The 19,797-nt window shown below is 44.1% G+C and overlaps 1 protein-coding gene across 1 annotated transcript in view; it reads left to right on the top strand.

Annotated features, from left to right (window-relative positions):
- Positions 1 to 19,418, top strand: part of RPAP1 (RNA polymerase II associated protein 1) — a 44,848-nt gene extending 25,430 nt beyond the window's left edge. Inside the window, exons 14-24 of the mRNA XM_019552001.1 lie at positions 903 to 1,060; positions 2,058 to 2,237; positions 4,072 to 4,270; positions 6,187 to 6,296; positions 7,895 to 8,090; positions 9,233 to 9,382; positions 10,634 to 10,776; positions 11,908 to 12,712; positions 14,931 to 15,107; positions 15,831 to 15,887; positions 16,744 to 19,418. Of these exons, the coding sequence (XP_019407546.1) occupies positions 903 to 1,060; positions 2,058 to 2,237; positions 4,072 to 4,270; positions 6,187 to 6,296; positions 7,895 to 8,090; positions 9,233 to 9,382; positions 10,634 to 10,776; positions 11,908 to 12,712; positions 14,931 to 15,107; positions 15,831 to 15,887; positions 16,744 to 16,890 (2,322 nt within the window). The 3' untranslated portion in view covers positions 16,891 to 19,418. The remainder of the gene's footprint in view (positions 1 to 902; positions 1,061 to 2,057; positions 2,238 to 4,071; positions 4,271 to 6,186; positions 6,297 to 7,894; positions 8,091 to 9,232; positions 9,383 to 10,633; positions 10,777 to 11,907; positions 12,713 to 14,930; positions 15,108 to 15,830; positions 15,888 to 16,743) is intronic.
- The last annotated feature ends 379 nt before the right edge of the window (positions 19,419 to 19,797 follow it).

Genomic DNA, 19,797 nt, shown 5'->3' on the forward strand with positions numbered 1-19,797 from the left:
TAAGCAGGCTTAGATACAGATGGTTTTCGTCAAGCAGGGGATTGAAATAGATGACCTCCTGAGGTGCCTTCCAGAGCTACTTTTTTATGGTTAAAAAACAACTAAAATGTACTGACAGCCACTCAGTACTGACAGCCACATCAGTACAAAAAGAAAAAAAAGTTCACTTTGTATTCAAGGTTAATTTATGAACAGGTTAAAAAAAATTTAAAAAATAAAAGAATAACCAGTTGCTATGGACCAACAGTCACCAGTCAGTGGATTTTGGAATGCTTGTTGTAGTTCTCGGAGCCTCTTGGTGTTGATCCAAGGCTGGGGTGTGGGACTGAGTGCCCTCATGCATACGTGTGCATGCTTCAGCCTAGCAGATCAGTCTGTGGGGGAGGGAATGGACAGGGGCGAGGTGGAGGCCCCTGTGGTGAGGGACAGTGCTGCAGAGGCAGGAGCAGGGGCAAGTTGAGTGGGGCTCTGGCCAGTTGGGACTTACCTGCTGGGGGGCATGCCCCCAAATAATTTTTTCTCCCTCTGCCTTGATCTGCCCCCCCTTCCCTCCCCATAGGCTTACCTGCTGGGTTGGGGAGGAGGGGGCAGTGCATGGTAGATCTTGGGTTGCTTTTAAATGCCAAAGGTGATCTACTTAAAAAGGTTGGAGACCATTGCTATAGACTGTTAGAGTCTGACAGTAGGTTGCTTCCAGTTACTCCATGACATGATCCTAGCGTCCATTTATCATGTATTGATTCTTTGGAAATAAAACTTAATATTGAACAAAAGAAGAATTTAGATATGAATGTTACAGCGATTTTGAGGGAAGTTTAGACTAGGCTGAATAGGACTATGAGGCTCTTGTGATCCAATCCTCAAGAATTCAGTTTACTTCATTGTCTGCTTATTCTTTGCAGCTTAATAAATTTGAGCTAAAAAGTCGTCTGAGCCGGTTTATAGCTGAGGATCCTCAAGACCTTCCTCTGCAGAGAGAAGAAGCCATCAGGCTAAGTACTGAGGCTTTTCGGCTATGGGCAGTGGCTGCTGGATACGGTCAGGCTTGTGATCTCTACAGGTATGGGCCAAACCCAAATGGGGTGTCTTTTTAACGAAGACAGTGAACTTCCTTTTTCTGAGGGGTAAAAGCAGGGATTTGTGGAATTTCCTTTCCTTATGATCCAGTGAAACCTCAGCATCCAGAGACTTGCATGCTGTGTCCTTAACTTTTTCTGACCCTCTGTGAGATTCCTTATTTAATTACTAGCATCCTGTTACTGCTTTTCTAGGTGTGAACACAAGTACGTTTGAAACTTTCAAAAACAGCTACAGCTTCTAATTTTTATGTGTGAATGAGCTAAGAATGAAGCTGCTCCACCTTTAACACTGCTCTATCCAGGTTTACACTTGAAGGGTTTTGTTACATTTGAATTGTTCTTGGCTCATTCACATTTAACAATTGGAACATACTATCTGCTGCTCTGACAGCTGTGTCAGATTTTCCTGTCTAGTGCTTAATTGGTATTGGTTGTGATTCTGCAGTAGCCACATTTTAAAGTCTCCAGATTATTCCTTGAGTTTTCCCTGTTTAGTTCCCTTTTTCATTGCTGGATGCAGATTCTTTCTGTAATCTGAGTGATCCATGCATTCATGACATCTGGCAGCACGGTTTTTGTAACGCACCCAGGTAAAAGCCTTTGCAGCCTTGAGAGAGAGCTGCATCAAGCAGCAGCACACACACTAAAAGCAGAGCAGACAGAATTCACCCTCCCCAGCCGCTGGGAGCACTGAGTTCATGAACGCAGTGCCTTATTCGCGGATTTCACCATTATCAGGGGATACGAGAACGTATATCCCGTGAATGGCGAGGGTCGTCTGTGCTAATTAGCTCATTAAATAACAAAGCAATGTATGTGATGCAAAAACTTTGGGTTTTTTTAAGACACCATTTATGTCAGTCTTGGAAGTGCTTTGAGCTAATAGAGGGGTCTCAATCTGCAGAGCTTGGAACAACGTTCCACTTTGTTCTGTTGTTCCCCTGTTTACCCTTTCATTTCTTCCTTCACCACCTGCAGGGATCTCTACCCCATGTTGGTGAGGATTCTCCAGTCCCTACCTCACCTACAAAGCAGTTCCCAGGAAAACAGCCCCATGTTTCAGCTTTCCATCCAGCGAGCAGCAGCTGTGATCACTCTGCTTACCCATGTTACTCAGACAGCAAGCTGCACAGCAGAGCTGCAGGCCCAGCTAAGCAGGTAGACCCCACCATTTCTGTCATCTTGCATTGTCTCAGTGTCCTCTTGGAAACACTGATGTTATTTCTTCTTTATTCTATCTCTCCTTTCTTTTGTCCTCTGTCATTTTGTATAGTTTATATTCAAACAGTGACAATCTTAGCAATCATATTTCATAGGGGTTTTCTTCAGCATCTTGTCAGTGCGAAATACAAAGGAGACAACAGGATCTCTGGCCATAAGGGTGTCCTCTTCTGATATGGTAATTCTGCTGAGGAGCTCATGGTTTTCTGTATATGTGTACGTGCACATGCATGAGATCACCCTACCAAGAGAATAGGCTTAAGCAGGTTAGCCAGAACATTTGATGTGACATGGAAAAGGAGGGAGACAGTAACTTGTGATGGGGAATGTATGTCCAGTTTAGCAACGAAGCAAATATATCTTCTGTCTGATACTTCTGTGTTTAAGCCAACTGAATATAAAAAATGCATCACTAAAGTAGTTTCCTAACGCGGACCAGGATACTGTCCCTTGCTTCTCCATCCTGAAGGTCACCTTGTGCAGAAATAAATTTCCACTGGCAATCAACAATTACAGTTTTAAAAATAACAAATGCGAGAGGGAGGGATGAGGGGAAACAGGTGTAGCTAATAAAAGACCTTTGCACTGCATCATAAAAACTCAGTGTAAATAGTCCTCTTTCCATGGTGATTTTTATGTGAATGAAAAGCTGGTGTGAGGGCCTTTATTGGGTTTAATCATTCCCTTTAAACAGTGGAGACTCAAATAAAACAATGCTGAACCAGGAACCCAGGATGCAGGAACAGAGTGAAACTTCCTTGCCTTGTTTTGTTGTCTGAACTGAGCAAGGCACCGAAAGGACCCGGCATGAATGGTGGAAAGCAAAATATATTTTAGGTATCTCTTCACTATTAAGTCTTTCAGCAACAGAGGGAAGCACATCTTGCAGCTGAAGTAATCGGGTATACAGAGCTAATTTGACAATGTCACTTTAAAGTATTCTCGTTTGCAAATGTTTTGGGTATAAAACACCTTTAAGACATATATTCAAGTTCCACAACACGAATAAAACAAACTGTTAGCACTATCCCATCTGCTGTGATTCATCTCCCACCTGACATTTTTCAGTAAGGTTTATTGTGTAAGTTTAATGTTTCTTCCCCACTCCTGTGCATTCTTTACTACACTCACTTATTGTAGTAAGTATCAGACTCTTGCTGTCTATCTCCACTTCTTTTGTATAAGGCAGAGTGGGAGTAAGTAGCTAATTCTCATACTGGAACAAAATTAAAAACATGTTTCCCAAGGGATCAATATTGAGTCCAGTATCTTAATCTTTATCACTCCTGGGAGGATGAAGTAGACAATAGAATTTGCTGAAGACACAATTATTTTTGTTGCAAGAAAGTGAGGAGCTCCATTCTGATCTATGCAAACTGGGGGATGGCAGGTGAGATGCAGTAGGTAAGTGCAAGGTAATGGGTTACAACCTTTGAAATGCACTGCCAGGTTTTAAATTAGTTAGAATTCTTAGAACTGTTGTGGATGTTTTCATAAAAGCATCTGCTCAGCGTGCATAAGCAGTTAAAAAAGCTGTGACTAAAGGGACAGGCTCATATAATGACTGTGTATGTCCAGAGATCAATTTGGCTGGACTGTCTTAAAGTAGCTTGGTGAGCTGATGTTTTTCCCTAGTGGCTATCCTTCTGTGCCCTTTCTTTGTGAGACTGAATGCAGTGGAAACATGCATTTTTAATCATGATGTTTGGAGAATCCAACTCTTGCAGAGAAATTCCCCTTCGCCATTTCACTTTCTGTTATGTTGCAACAGTGGCCTACAAGATGGGGAGCAGATTCTGCCTCCACCAGTGACCTGGAGTCATGTGTCAGGCCTGCGACCTTTCCTTGAGACCAGTCTGAGGAGATCTTTCCAGGAAATATCCCAACTAGAAACTTGGCAGGCTCTCCAGCCTCTTACAACAGCATATGTCATCTACTTTGGAGTTTATTATAGTGTTTGCAGCCAACAGGTAAGGCCTTTGAACCCCCCCCCCCCCACACACACACACAAAAACGAAAACAAAAACACCTTCTTAATTCCTAAATGAGAGCTTCATGGATTTCATAGACTTTTGGGCTGGAAGGGACCCTGGAAGATCATTGAGTTCAGCCCCCTGCCCCATGGGCAGGAAGTCAGCAGGGATCATAGGATCCCAGCAAGATAAGCATTCAAATGTGTCTTGAAGGCATTCAAAGTGTTTGAACCACCTCCGGTGGCAGTCTATTCCAAACCTTGGGAACTCAGACAGTGAAGAAGTTCTTCCTTATGTCCAGCCTGAATCGGTTGAAACAAGAGAAGATAGAACTCTAACCAACAGGGCACCGAGAGCTGGATTCTGATTACCAGCCCTGAAATTGAGACTGGACAGCATCTAAAATGCAGGCAATTAGCATGCTGAATACTCAGTATCCCTTGCAGATTGTAGTGACCGCATATAGTTGTTGAATATTTTCCTGTCTGACTTGGAAGTGTCTGCACAGTGAAAATGGGTGCGTTTGTCTTATCAGGACTGTGTATAGCAGATAGAGGCAGGAACCCAATTATTAGCATGGTATATGGTCATCTTTCAGCAGAATTTTCTGAAGATGAAAAGCATCAGGCTTATGAAAGTAAGGCTGACATCTATCCCCAGAATCAATGCATCATTGGCACCCAAACCTAAGCTTTCTTGTACTACCCTGCCAACGTGCCTCAGCCCTGACTTGGAAGAACCACCTCTGAGGGTTGGGGATAATTTTGTGCGTCTGACAATTGAGACCTTTCTACCTCTTCTGAGACTTCCCAAAATAAGCATGCTTTAGCACTAGTTGTGGTGATATAGAAGCTGGCCCATGAGGAGCTCCATGGAGATTGCTAGCTCTTGTCAAGTAGACCACAAAGAGCCAGGAGAGAGAAACAACTTTGATCTAGTGCTACTTGGGTGCTGGGTTTGAACTAGTGACTCTAGCAGCTTATAGTCTAATATTTATTACTGGACTTCTGTGACTATCCAAGGAAGACTGGATGATGCCAATCACTTCTTAGATTTTTGAATTCTAAATTCAAGAAAGCAAAATATTGTGAGGGGGGGTGTGCTGATACAAAGGTGGTTTTACCTCAATAGCATACTACTAATATGTTAAAAATATTTACAAAGTGTGTGAATTAGAAGGTAAAAAAAAAATCCCATGTAGTAACCCTAGGATAGTGGTTATCCAGAATTTCTCAGGCCATTCCTACCCTAAAATCCAGAACTGAGGATGGCAGCATGTCCACTTAACTTGAAATTATAAGTCGAGCCTCTTTCTGGAGAGGGTTTTCACTTGCTTCCTGTGGGCCGAATCAGATTGCATTCTGGCAAAATAAAAAGATATGTTCTCATAACGTTTGAACATGTCTTAGTGAGGGAAGGATCCACTAAAACCTTAGATTTACAGTATGAAGTTCTCCATGCAGTGCTCCTACATGGTATTTTTTATTTGGGTCTCAGTGGCTTAGCTGATCTTGCTGTGTGCTGCTGATTCTGCTGACGTCCTGGATAACACTGTGTTGAAAATTCCCAGAGCAGTTGTTAGCCCTTTGTTGTGTTGTAATCCCGGGCCTTTGTTTATGAACCCAGGTAGCCTTGCTTAGTTTCTTTGTGGTTAATGGACAGGCCACTACGTGGGGATGTCTCTGGAGCTAGGGGAGGTTTATTTACCTGTAGACACCTACTCTAAACTATAGTGTTATGACTGCGCAAAATGTGCGTGCAGGAAAAGAGCTGTTAAACAAAAAGGAAGAAAGGCAAGTGAAGCAGTCTCTTCCCTGAGGAGAGATTGTTCAAAGAGACTGTTCACTTTTTTTCTGACTGCCTCCATACATACCTTTTTTTTAATCCTCTCCCCCACCCCATGTTTTCTGCAGCCATCACTAAATCCAATCGATTGCTTGGAGGAACTGGAGCATTTGACATCTGAGGTGCTGCTGCCTCTCCTTAGCCAGCCAGCCTTGCACAGCATGTGGGATCTGCTCAGGTAAAAACCATACCAGGACAGGGAACTAAGCAGGTTGACAAGCTACATGCAGTCTCATTTCTGAACTATGTGACATGCTCAGAAAAGCGGGGGTGAGGGGAACCTCACAAAATGACCTCTCTAACATGCGTCAGACTGCAGCTGCATGCTTAGGTGGTTTATTTTGGTGTGTTTACTCACCAGACATGATATGGACATATTGTTCCTGACAGAACCCTGTCCATTAGATTGGTGGAAGGTCCCTCCACGTGTATGCAGCTTAGTGCTTTTCTCTCGCCTCTTCCCAGCAAGAGACTGGAGACTGACACATGCACAGTAGACTCAGAGCACTCGCTCCTTGTTTCAGGTGTCCTGCTTGTGGATCACCAAAGTGAAATGCATGTAGGCAACCCTTTAAAGAAAGAACAGTTACTCTGTAGTAACTGTGTGGCCCTTTGCTGTCCATGTAAACCATGACCTGCCCTCCTTCCCCATTACTTTTTTAAATAGAGGAACTAGAGAGCAGTTTTGATTGCCCTGACTTTTGTGTTCTTGGCTATAGCACAGTGAAGGACATGTCCTAGTATCTGCTTTTAATTTTAAAAGATTGTGATCTTGTTGTGCCTGAGGCACCTGCAGAGGTGCAACTAGCAAGGTTTGTGCCCTGGACAAAACTCTGTTGGAGATTGGAAGGAGAGGGGTTGGTAGTGGGTGGGGGGAAGTCTTATTTGCCTCAGGGACTCCAAAATTCCTGGCTTGTACTGCCATGGTACAGCCTGCCCACCTGACTCTTGCTGTTGCTGGTAGACCAGTTGTGCCCCCTCTAAACTGGTGCCCAGTGGTGGTACCCTGCTCACCCACCCCTTGTTACACTACTGGGCACCTATACACCAGACCCATGGTTACTGAAGGTTAGGTGACTGGCTGCTCTCTTTTATTGTACTGGAAGCGCAAAGCTTAGCCATTCCTTTTGAGTATATCTTTCAGTGTACTCATGACCTGTCAGGCTGGCATGGTTGGCAGTGTACAAAGAGCCTTTCTTAATAGTCCTACAGGCAGAGATCTATTTTAAAAGTGTGAGAGAATCCTGAATTTCAACACTTCTTGCACAACATGGATGTATAAGAGGACACTGAAAACTCCTATGTTTTAATACACTCTAGTCTTTTAGATACAGGGTTGGCTTCTTACTCTTTACATAGGTATTTTCATTTTAAATGTTCTTATTGGCCAATGCTGGTGATTTGGATTACGTCTGTGTGTGGAAAAGCTGTGGTTTCTTTGGTTATCTATGGTCCAGTAGTTCTGAATAAAAGCACAGGATAAGAGTAGCACAATATAAGAGCTTGGTCTCCTTTATGTTCCTGAAATTTATGACCAGTTAATCAAAAACTGAAATTTGTTAGAGCCAACGTGTTAATTTGTATTGAAATGGTTGTTAGCTGCTCTACTGAGGAGCTTGTGATGCTAGAGACTGTGTACACACAAACCTTGAAAGTCTCTGTGGCTACAGTTGATTGTACAAACATTTCTGAGATGGGAGCTTTTAATCTGTAATTTGCCATGAAAGCTGTCAGTGAAATGAGTGCTGTTGATCTGATCTGTCTTTATTCACACAGGCCGTGTTCTGCTCTATGCAATCCCTCGTCTTGTTCCCCGGCACCAGAATCTGTCTGCAGCATTGTATCTTTGAGTTGCACTGGAGGCAAACCCCCTATGAGTTTAGCTGGCTCAAAGTCACCTTTTCCCTTCATTACTGCTCTTCTTTTCCTCATCAACAGTATCACCCAAATCCACAAAAGCCTGGTCAGCAAGGTTAGTATTGGCTTGTTACTAGGAACTCCACTTGAATATGAGCTTGGTTGGGAGGGAGGGGAGGGCCTGTATCTAAATGCTGTATGGGTGACATTAGTAGGATTGTTTATACTCAACAGTTGGGGGTTTTGGCTAAAGGTAAAACAAAGTGGTAAGGAGAACCCTCTAAGTTCAGAAGTAGCAAGATCTTGCTTCTGATATACTTAGTCCTGGGATGCACACTATACAAACAAAAATGAGCAGCTGAAAGTAGCTTGGCAATGTAAGAAAAACAGTCACATTGCTCAAGGGACTGATTTGTAGGGAAAGGCTAGAAGAGGGAATTATTTATTGATTTCCTTAACAATGGCTAAGATGTGGAACATAGCTAAGTGTCTGAAAGGTTAAAGATTGTGGAGGAAGAGAGGGGTTGTTGAAGGAGGTATAATGTGAAGAATATCCCAGTGAAATTTAAATAAGCATTTAGGTTGAGTACTGGACAGAGTTTCCTGTTCAGAGAGCCATTATATTGGTGAATACTAATTGGCTGTGAGTTTTTGTTCATATACAAAGGCACTTGGCATAAGACTTTAGCACAAGAGAATACGATGTTCAGATATTTGTTTTGTGTTGGGGCCTTGGAGATAAAGTTAGGAAACCAAGGCTTTCTGTGACTAGATGCAGTGACAGTGAGTGAACACAAATATGTATGAAGTGAGCAATACCAAAACTACCAAAGCAGTTCTTTGAGAGAGAGAGCTGGTACAAGCTCTTCTCAAGGCTGCTGTCTGGTTTTATGCTGAAATTATTTTGCTCAGCTCCTTGGAACTACATTTTCTTGGAGAATAGCACTGGTGCCTCCTTTTGAAGCGGTGAACAGATGCACAAATGATGCATAGAAAGAGGCTTATCTGTGAGTGGATACTGCATATAGCGTGGCGGAGAATGAGAAGTTCGGAGATAGAGCCCTTCTCATTGCCCTGGGGAAGAAGGAGACTTTTTTTCAGGTCACCTTTGGATTATAAGCATGCTTGTCCAGAAGAGCTTGTGGCTATTCTTTGAGGAAAGGAAGGGGATGCAAGGTGGAAGATATTGGTAAGATTCATATTTCCCCTGAATGGGATGATGATAATTGTATTTGCCTGTTTCTGGTTCTCCTACAGTACTTCTGTGTGCTGAATTTCAAAGGTCTGAAAGATTATCTGTGCCACAGCTGGGCCAAAGGACCACCCTCTGTAACTCCCTCATCTGCCTGGATCTTGCGGCATGAATACCATCTGCAGTACTTTGTGTTAGCATTGGCCCAGAAAATGGTAACCCTTTTAACACTTTATTCATTCTCATCCCTTTGATTAGTCTAACCCTGATTCCCTTTCCAGTTAACACATTCAGCAGACACCGGACCCTTTGAATCAATTGGTCTTTGTCTTTCCTGATGTTCATTTCCTGACTCCCCAGCTCACATACCCATCATCATCCTGCACTTAGTAATTGTAGACTAATAGAAAATAGGGCTAGAAAGCAACCTCAAGAGGTCATTTACTCTAATCCCCTGCTAAAGGCAGGGTCAGCCATGACTAAATTATCTCGGGCAGGTATCTTCCTAACCTGTTCTTGAAAATTTCCAAGGATGAAGATTCTACAGCCTCTGTGGTTAGCCTGTTCTAATTTTTAACTGCCCTCATAGTGAGAAAGCGCTTAATCTCCAACCTAAATTTCCCCTGCTCAATTTGAGACCTTTTTTTCTAGCCTTGTCTCTTACAGTTACAGAGAATAGTTTAGCCACCCTCTTTATAACTACCTTTCAGGTATTTGAAGACTGTTGTTAACACCTCCCCCAGCCCCTACCAAGTCTTTTCTTCTTTAGACTTAAGTAGTCTTAGTTTTTTCAGCCTTTCCTCAGAAGTCGTACTTCCCAAGCGTCTAATCATTGTTGCTCTCTGCTGGACTCTTTCTCAATTGTCCACATCCTTTATGAGGCCTCACTAGTACTGAATAGAGTGGAAGGATCACTTCCCTTGATTTGCAAGTGATTCTCCTGTTGCTGCTGACAACCCAATATGCTGTTGGCCTTTTTTTTTTTGTAACAAGAGCTCACTGTTGGCTTCTATTAAGCTGCTGATCTACTGTAACCTCCAGGTCATTCTCTGCAGTACTGCAGCATAGCCAATTGTCCCTTAGTCTGTATTTGTCTGCAGTTGTTTTGTCCCAAGTGCAGGATTTTGCATGTCTGTGTTGAATTTTGTTCAGTTGATTTTTTGGACCACGAATGCAGAGTTTAGACCTCAAAATGCTTTACAAACTTTGATAGAATCTTTTTATATACTTCTAACCGCCCCCGCCACCTCTGAGCTAGAACACAGCAGCCTATTTAGCAAAGTACAGAATAGTTTATGACCAGAAGTGGAAGGGAAACATATCCAGGTGAGAACCTCATTCTGATTTTACATCTGATATCCACAGAGAGATCCCCATTCCAGCTGTCTGCCCTCTGACTTCCTGTGACTGTCTTGCTAAGAATTGTCACCATGTTCTCACTTGTTGGGTTTTTGTTTCCTGTGCAGGCAGGCACTTGTTCAGAGTATGCCCAGCATGCCTCGCTCCATCACTGCGTTGCTATGGCGTTGTTAAGCTGTTTGTTGCCAGGGAGTGAGCATCTGGCTCATGAGCTCCTCTTGGGTCTTGCGTTTAATCCAGAATTTATTCCGTAAGCTTTGCATTTTTTTCTTTAAGAATCTAATTTCTTTCTAGGCTGGTATATGGAGAAATTTGTTTGGGAAAGAAAGAAGCTTTTACTTTGCTACAAGTTTACTTTTCTAGTCAGATTTTCAGCCTTTAATATAAAGCCTGTGCTAAAGGTGTGCACCATCTATGCCCCTGCTACAGGACCTTTGGTGAGGGCCAGGGGCATGACCTGACCTGCAGACTTGTCTCTGGCATAGGGATGAGAGAAATAAGATCAGTTGCTTGTTGTCTCCTGTCGGTAGCAGGTGTCCTGCTATGCCAACAGCCTCAACAGGAAATCAGTCGTGTGTTTTCATTCTTAAGAGCAATGTGGCATCAATGCTGAGTCAAGATTTAGTAACATCTAGGAAACGGATGGAAATCTGTCCTAATTGTAATTTGCCTTAGACCACCCAGGGTACTTCCCTGGAGAAGGCTGGACACATCTCCATTTTTTTTTCTTGCTCAGTGTGTTAAACTGGCACTACTGCTTCTCACAAAAGCCTTCTCAGTTAGCTTCACCTAACAGATAAGGTATCCGAGCCTGTAGAAGGAGTCAGTCTCTGCTGAGATCAGAGCTGGTGGGGTGGGGAGGGGGGGAGAAGGGTTGTTTTCCCCAGACCTATATTCTAGTAACTAGGCCATACCTTTTTAATGATTTATTGTTGGTGTCAGCTGAAAAGTCATATAGCTAGTATTGTTCAGCCAGTGCACATAGGTATCTTGTAGTGTGTTTTATCTCGCGTTGAGCTCCTGACAGCCTGTGGGTAAGTGCGGCATCTCCTTAACCAAATGGTGACAGCAGGTACCCCAGCATCGAGTTTCCAAGCTGCATTGGCTCCCACTTGCAGTGCTCTGCCATTGCTAGCTAAGAAAAATAGCTATGGGAACTTCCTGCTGGCGGCATCTGGGATGCCGACAAGATTAACTTCCTGGCAGCATTGTTGTGCTGTTCCAACTTGAAAGCATAGGTGGGGTCAGTGGTGCCGTGCAGTCTAATGCTCCTTGTCCTGGGATAACATGGGCAACTGGGAGGGAGTTAATAGAAGCTCAACATCTGATTTTTATGTTGGTTTATGTACCAATGTTTGCTACATTTGTGTGTCTTTTGCAGAGAAGGGAAAGCTGGAGGGCCAGTGGCTGCTGATTTCTCTGATATCCTTCATCTGGGTGCAAGAGCAAGGCTGGTGCAGCCTGGCTCAGTGGCAGCAGTTTTTCCCAAGACCAGCCGTGGTGTTCTGCTGGGAGAATCATACCAGCATCTGCCTTTCATCCGAACCTGCTACCTCTCTCATTTTGTTCACTTGGAGCCTTCTCTTGTCCGTTCCCAGGCTGCTTACCAAGGTCGGACTTGCCTTATCCAATCCATGCTGCTTCCTCAGGTCAGAGGACCCATTCTACCCTCTGACTGGCCATTTTTTCCCCTTATCAGCCTCTACAACAAAGTGACTAGTGCAGAGACGCAAGGGGTTGTACTCAACACTCTTCCACCTGATTTAGTGAACACTGTGACCCGGAATCTGCAATGGGTCCTGCTTCTGGAAACCTGGCGTGCCAGGATACTTGAAAGTATACCAGCTGCTGCCAAACTTGCACGGCTTATGTGCATCTTCCTAACAGGAGGAGATTTGTTCCTAGAAGGACCTGTCCATTGTTATACTGCTGCCCTTCTGTCTCTCTACTGCCAACCAAAGGTCCTGGATTCTCTGCAACTGGATGCTCCTCTCCCTGGCTTGGCTTCCTTCCATGACCTCTATATCAGCCTCTTGGAGCAATTTGAAGGTGTCTCCTTTGGGGATCCCCTTTTTGGAGCCTTTGTTCTTCTCCCTCTTCAGAGGCGCTTCAGTGTACAGCTCCGGCTGGCTGTTTTTGGGGAGCATGTGAGCATCCTGAGGGCTCTGGGAGTGTCATTCCAACAGGTAACTCTTGGATTGTAGGGTGCTTGGCATGTCACTTTATTCCAGTGAATGGAATACTATAGCCTTTATGACTGTTTCGTAAAGGTGCACTGATACACTGGTCCAATATCAGATTGGCACCAATATAAAGAAAATTAGCTGCATTGGAAATCAGCCCAACGCAGCCAATAATTTGGCTGATAAATGCCTCTGTGTGTACACAGCTGCAGTGCAGCACATAGGTGGTGAGGGGCAGAGCCTGGCAGGATGGAGAGCTGTGTGCAGCTGGTAAGTCTGTTGTGGAAGAGGAGGGGGAGGGAAGGGGTGTAGGGGGGGGCAGATCAATGCCCCCCATGGTGAGGGAGGGAGGGAGTGGACAGAGGCAAGTACTGCCCAGGCAGGGCAGGGTGTGGATTGGAGCCACAGCTCGTGTGTGGGGGGGTGGCTCTTGCTGCTGCTTGCACCCCAGGGGGGCAGTGATGTGCCCCCAGATCTCTGTAGGGTGGACAGGCTGCAGCTGTGGGCTGGAGCTGGGGCTGTGCCGGGCTCCTCTTGGTGGGGGCTGGGCTTGGGGTGGGCGGTCGTAGTGCTGGGCTGTAGCCCCTCCCAGTGCCACCACCCCATAGCTCCCCCTCCCAGTGCCGCTGCTACCGCCTGCCCCAAGCCCAGCCCCCACTGAGAAAAAACAAGCACAGTCCTGGCTCCAGCCTGCAGCTGCAGCCTGCCCTGCACAGATCTAGGGGCACATGCCCTCTCCCCCCCATGTCCTCCCAGGGTGCAAGCAGTGGCAGGAGCCTCCCCCCACTACGCCACCCCCTAGACAAACCACAGCTTTGTCCCGTGTCCTGCTCTGCCCCAGCTGGACAGTGTCTGCCCTGTCTCACTCCCTCACGGCAGGGGGGCATTGATCTGCCCCCCATGCTGCTTCCCTCCAACCCCCCACCCCTTTCTACCATAAGGGACTTACCAGCTACACACAGCTGTATTGGAAATTGTATTGGTATCAGCCGTTATGCCTCCTTAAAAATTGGCTATTGATATTGAGCCCCCAAAATCTCTGTTGGTGCATTCCTACTTTTTCCTTTCTGAAACTGGACTCATCCTGGCTCTTTTTTTTTCCCTGTGTAGCAATTACACTCCCTTAGTGGTGACAAGTTCTTCATTCTTTCTGAAGAAAGTCCAATATGTGGAACTTAAAATGTCACGTGGGCTGAAACCAGCATTCCTTCAATTATAGGCTATTATATCAGTTGCCAGTAGCATCTGTTGTAGTCTAGGGCCTGGGTACTCCACAACAAACTGGACCTAACGTCTGCAGCAGGGTTCCTGGAGTCTGTATTGCTCTACTACAGCAGACTGGAAGTCCTGTGGCAGTTCTAATCAAACCACAAAATTAGAGGTAGTTTTATTTACCTATTTATTTATAACAATTCAATAGGGAGCTGAGTAATACAATCTGCACTGGACCTTTGGGTTTATTTTTTATATTGATTTCAGTTTCTCTTATGCTCTCCCACTATCTTCAGTGTTCTGTATATCAAGTTATTTTATATTGACAACTCAGATTTTCTGACTAAGTTTATTGAGGGAAGTTGGAGGTTTTTTGCCAGGGGAGTGAGCAGTTGGGGACATTTCACACTGTGGAGTGGTATTAAGATTGTGAGATGAGCACACTAAATTTTGTTTCTACTAAAACAGTTAGCTAAATGTTAACCTTTATTTATTTATTTTTTTAAATCAAGGCTCTGATTCCAGATGCCAGTACTGTGGTAAAGTATGGATTCAACAGTCCCAAAATTGCAGAATGCATGGAAAGAAAGTAGGGAAAGTTACAGAACAGTCTTCATTATGACCCCTTATTTTTACATGCTAATTCACTTCCAAAATATTGACTGGTTATGGTGGTGTTTTCCATGCTTTGTCACCACTTGAAATGAATTTTGCTTAGAAAAGTGTTAGCAAAGCTGTTTCATCTACCTTTTAAATTATAGGTGAGAAAAGAAAGAATTCCTTATACAGAAGGCAAAGTTCCAGTGACATTTTAGCTTACAGCAAGACTATGAAGTTGAAATTTGAGGAATAACATTAATGGTCATATTGTACATTTATCTTTTGTCCCTTTCTGAGTATATTGTATCTAATGGAATACTTTGCATCTCAGCTGAGGAGGTATTTGAAGATCCTCTGGAAAGGAGCTAGGGTGATATTGCTTTTTTTTTTTTTTTTGGCTCTGTTGCAGTTTCCTGTGCCTCTGGAGCAATACATCTCCCCTCCTGAGGACAGCCTGAACCTCCTGAGACTGTATTTCCGAACACTGGTCACTGGTGTACTGCGCCCCAGCTGGTGCCCAATCCTTTATGTTGTGGCTGTGGCTCATGTGAACAGCTTCATTTACTCTCAGGGCAGCACGACACAGGTTTGTACTGGATAGTTTTAGTTAAAAAGCTAGGTGCTCAGGCTTCAGATCCAGATCTGCTATAGACATGTTGTATGACCAGTTAACCACTCTGTGCCTCTCTTTGCTTCTTTGCATAATGGAAGTAATTCTTTCCTCATGAGAGTGTCATTAGGACTGTTCAGCTGTTTGAAATCCTCAAATAGGAGTTGCTCTCTATTTATTGCAGTACCACGCACATGTGGTATTTTTTATCCGCTGACTACTGTGGTGCTGCACAAATGTTAACAAACCTCTTCATAGCACTCCAGGTCAGTAAATACTATATCCATTGTCCAGAAGGGTGGAATGATATATATATGGCAAACTGAGTGACTTGGTTAGTCAAGTCAATAAGGAACAGAACCCAAAAGTCCATGCTCTAACCATTAGATACGCTCCTCTCTATTGTATGTAATATTATGCAAGCCTGATAGCTGATGTGCCAGGAGACAAGAGTTAGGGTTTCAGCAGTGAATTTGAGTGACCTTATTGACCCATCTGCCTCCAAAAAGTTAATGACTTGGGGAAGAAGGAGAGAAATGGGACCACAGTTATGACATACTGAACAACTCTTTCCATAGAACCCACTGCTGCATGGTGCAGCATAACAATAGGGGTACTCCCCCAGTAGCACTGAAGGAAGAATGTGCTTGTCTTAAGCTTTCTTTTGCATTAAGCTGAGCATCTGTGTCTTGTTCCTAGGAGGCTGATGCTGCTCGGAAAAGTATGTTGAGAAAGACCTGGCTTTTAGTGGATGAGGTAGGCTCCTTTCTAGCCACTGTATGCTGATGGGAGATGAGTTTTGCTGCTGTTGGCCAAATCTGAATCTCTGGCCTAGTGGATTCCCTGTTTATCCAAACTTGATGGATTAGAAGTGGATTGCTGCTAATTTGATCAAGTGGAGCCTTAATACCAGGGTTTTGGCTTGTAATGCCTAAAAACCCAGCATCTGATACCCTTGTGCAGCCTACCCTGCAATTCATTTATGGGCAGACACCTGCTGTGAGACTGAGTTGGATTTCCTTCTCTCTGTATCCATGAATTTGGCATGAACAGTATTTTTGTTCAGAAATCCCAGAAAAGTTTCCAGTCACCCATGCGCAGGAGGCCAGCAGGTGGCCAGTCTTCTTGATACATTAATTAAACTGGAAAAAGTCACATCAAACTCCTAATGTATAACATTTGTTCATATGTTCTATCCCTTTCCCTGATGATGCCTTTACAAAGACCTGTCTCGTATTACCCTTCTTGGTTGTAAAGGGTCATGCAGTATATATCAGTTGGGTCATAATAAATGGCATATTTGGCCCTCTGCACCCATCATGTAAGGTAGGTTCCTGCATCCCAGTTATGCCCTAATTTGAATGTTGACAGGGGAAGGAAATGGACATGGGTGGTAGGTGAGGAGCTGTAGGCAAATGGGGAAATCTCAGACAGGTAGAGCATAGGTGAAGATGGTAACTCTTCTAGGAAGAAGCTCAGGACCTACAGACATTTGGTTCTGTGGTGTTGAACACCCTAGAGCAGCTGGACAATGTGCAACAAGTGGGATGTAAAAACAGTTCTGGATTTTCACCTTGTGTGAGCCACGCTTAATGTCTGTTTCTTTCTTCAGGTATTGAAAAAGCATCTTCTCTATTACAAACTGCTGAATTCAGAGTGCCCTTTGGGCTTTGAACTTTATGAAGAGCTCCCTCCCTTGAGACTAAAATACCTGCAAATGGTAACCAAGAAAGAGCTCAATGAGAGCACATCACCATAGCAAAGCATTCCTGCAATGGAAGGGTTTAGGTGGTTAAAAGTAAGAGGGGCTGTTGTCTCCAAACCAGTGAAAAATTTTAAGTAGAGTTATTGTGTGTGATGTGTTTCTTGAGCATCCCTGGCATGTCAGCAAACGGAAGAGGAAGCAGAACACTCTCAACACATGTAATATTATGAATGAAATGCATATGGTGTTAGGTGTGTCTCATACTGGAACATCTCAGGGATCTGTGGCTACTGCAGAGCAAGAGGAATGTCTTCATGGTAAAGTGTAAGCACAGCTGGTTTAATAAACTAAATGAAGTGGGAAAAATTGGTCAAACCTCACACTGGAAGGTACACTTTCTGAATGTGATATCTGTTACCAATTCTTACTTTTTAAACAAGAACCTCTTAACTTTTCTGTGTCTTGAACTTTGCAGGATTTCTCTCTGTAGGCTTCAGGGAAGGAGGGAAGAAGTGGATTGTGTCAAATTGTCCTTTATCACCAGCAGCCTCTCCAGGAAGGTGATCTGGGTGCTTCATACATAAGTCTTACGTTGTACTGTGTCATACCTATGAGGAAGTGATGCTTCGTCACGTAGAAACCATGTCTCTGTGCGCATCATCCCATTTTAGTTGTGTTCTTTTCTCTCTTAATTTCGTTAAGGATAACAAGATTAAAATATTATCTCTCTGGAGGACAGGATGTTTGGCAGCTGCAGCTGTTTCCTATAAGAAAAAAATAAGTATCTGTTTGACTGGGAACTACATTGATCATCTTTTCTCTTGAGAGAAAGAGAATAGAATTTAAGGCTTGACAAAGAAGTTTAAGCCTTAAAGTGGCTCATGGACACACATCCTCATTCTAAACATCTTGTGTAGTGGGGCTAGCAGTATGGTGATCTAAAAATGATCAGGGAGAGTACCTGCTACCCAAGGGAGTCTCACAGGAGTTGGTGCTTACTATCCCGAAGATTTCCATTCTGTCCTGTCATGTTTTTCAGGGCCAGGTTTTTTATAACCAACAAACCTTGTTTTGGAACATTCATTCTTGGAGCTTGCTCAGACTTTTTTTCTTTAACATGTTTAAAAGTGAATTATCTTTCTTGGAAGGTGCTGGATTGTGACAGCCCTGAAGATTAAAGACCTACATTTATCTACACAGCAGATTAGGCACAGACCATGCTGAGTTCCCCTGCATACCCTGTTTCTGTCTTGACTTCTCCCCTGATGCTAATGGTAATGGAGAATTTTATAATGTGCTGCTTGCAGAACTTGATCTAAGATTTTACACGGGGTGGGGGGCACAGTTGCATGGACTGGTGCTGCAGGGTGGCTGCACCCCCTACCCCCATCCTTCTCTTCCTCCTTGTTCCATTCCCCCCTCCTCCAGCTGGGGCAGGCAGGCAGCACTGCAGGAGCAGCAACTGTCAAGGACTTAAGTCCCAAAGCAGGTAAGCGTTTCTCCCTTCCCACCTTTCCTATTTCCCACCCACTCCTGCCTGCCACTGCCAGATGCTGTCTTGGGGGTGAGATGAGCTCCTGCCAGCTCCAGCTGGGCTGCACAGGGGCCACACTTACCAGGGACAGCAGTGGCAATGGCCGAGGGGCATGTTTCCCCTCCATGTGCCTGCTCTTGGGCTGGCAGGGAACACCTGTAGGGAACAGGCAGGAGAAAGAACATGACTGTGTGCTGCAGCTGCTGTGATCTGGGCTGAGCACAACTCCTGTGCTGTCCACCTGGAGTGGGCAGGACCTCCCCTCCCCCAGGTGCTGTCCCAAGGGCAGGTAGGAGAGGGGGAAATGAGATAGAGAAGTGCAGGGGAGAGGAGATGTGCTTTTGAGGGGAAGGGATGTGGGAAAATGCTTACCTTCATTGAGACTTAAATCCCCATTTGCTGCTCCAGTGGCATGGTCAGAGAGGGTTGTCTCAGTTCACTCTCTGGTAGATACCTAATGCATTTCATGCAGGCCCATGACCAGTAATCGGCTCCTGATGACTGCAGTTTGCTACCAGCTTCAATTGAATTTATGCCAGGAACCTTTAGGCGAAAGATTGTGCAGGTTGTTCCAGTCTCTCACAAGTTACTAGAAAGCCAAAGTTCTCTGGTTCTTCATATTTTTTCCACTTGAAATAAAAGTGGGATCTGGACAGTGCCAGGGTTTCTATTTTAATCCATTTTCTTTTAATCCTTTTTCTATTGTGTCTTTAAAATGTTAACAGCTGAAAATCAATAGCTCATGGTCAGAAATGCAAGAAATGACCAATATTGATTTTTTTTCTCTTAAATGTGCTTGCTGTGATTAAAAGTTTTATTGAAATCTTTTCAAGATGGCAAGAGACCCAGGAGCAGTATTTCAGGAAAAATTAGGAGATTTAAGGGCTGCTAATAACCCATTAGATAATTGAGTTGGTGAGTGACATATCTCGGTAGTACACTGCTGTTCCAGCCTCTTGTTGCCAAATCCCTTGCAGCCCATTGTTCTGTGCGGAGTGGCATTTTGGATTATACAAAAGCTGTGAATAAATATTTATAGTTCTGTAGGTTTGGAGACATGAGGGGGTGCTCTTTCCTTTCCTTTCTTTATCTTCATATTTGGGTTTGAGTGGTGCTGTTGCTTACCTATGAATAATAGTACGTTGGGAATACTACACACTATTGAAAACATTCATAGCCTTGATTCAGCTCTCTGTGGATTCCTCCTTGTAGGAACATATGACCACTATGAAGCAATAATTTCTAATGATCTGTGTGCCTTTGACTTGGAAGCAGGGCATCTTGTGGACTAATCAGGTGGGCTCAACTAGAGAGGACCCGATTTTCAGAGCTTCTGAGAGTCCCTAATTGCAGCTGAAATCACAGGGAGCTGAAATTGAGTCCTAAAAGGCAAGTCCTCGATGTTGAAGGTTTACACCCAAAATTAG

This window comes from Crocodylus porosus, unplaced genomic scaffold (assembly GCF_001723895.1).
Source record: "Crocodylus porosus isolate Cpor-Errol unplaced genomic scaffold, CroPor_comp1, whole genome shotgun sequence".
NCBI lineage: Eukaryota > Metazoa > Chordata > Crocodylia > Crocodylidae > Crocodylus > Crocodylus porosus.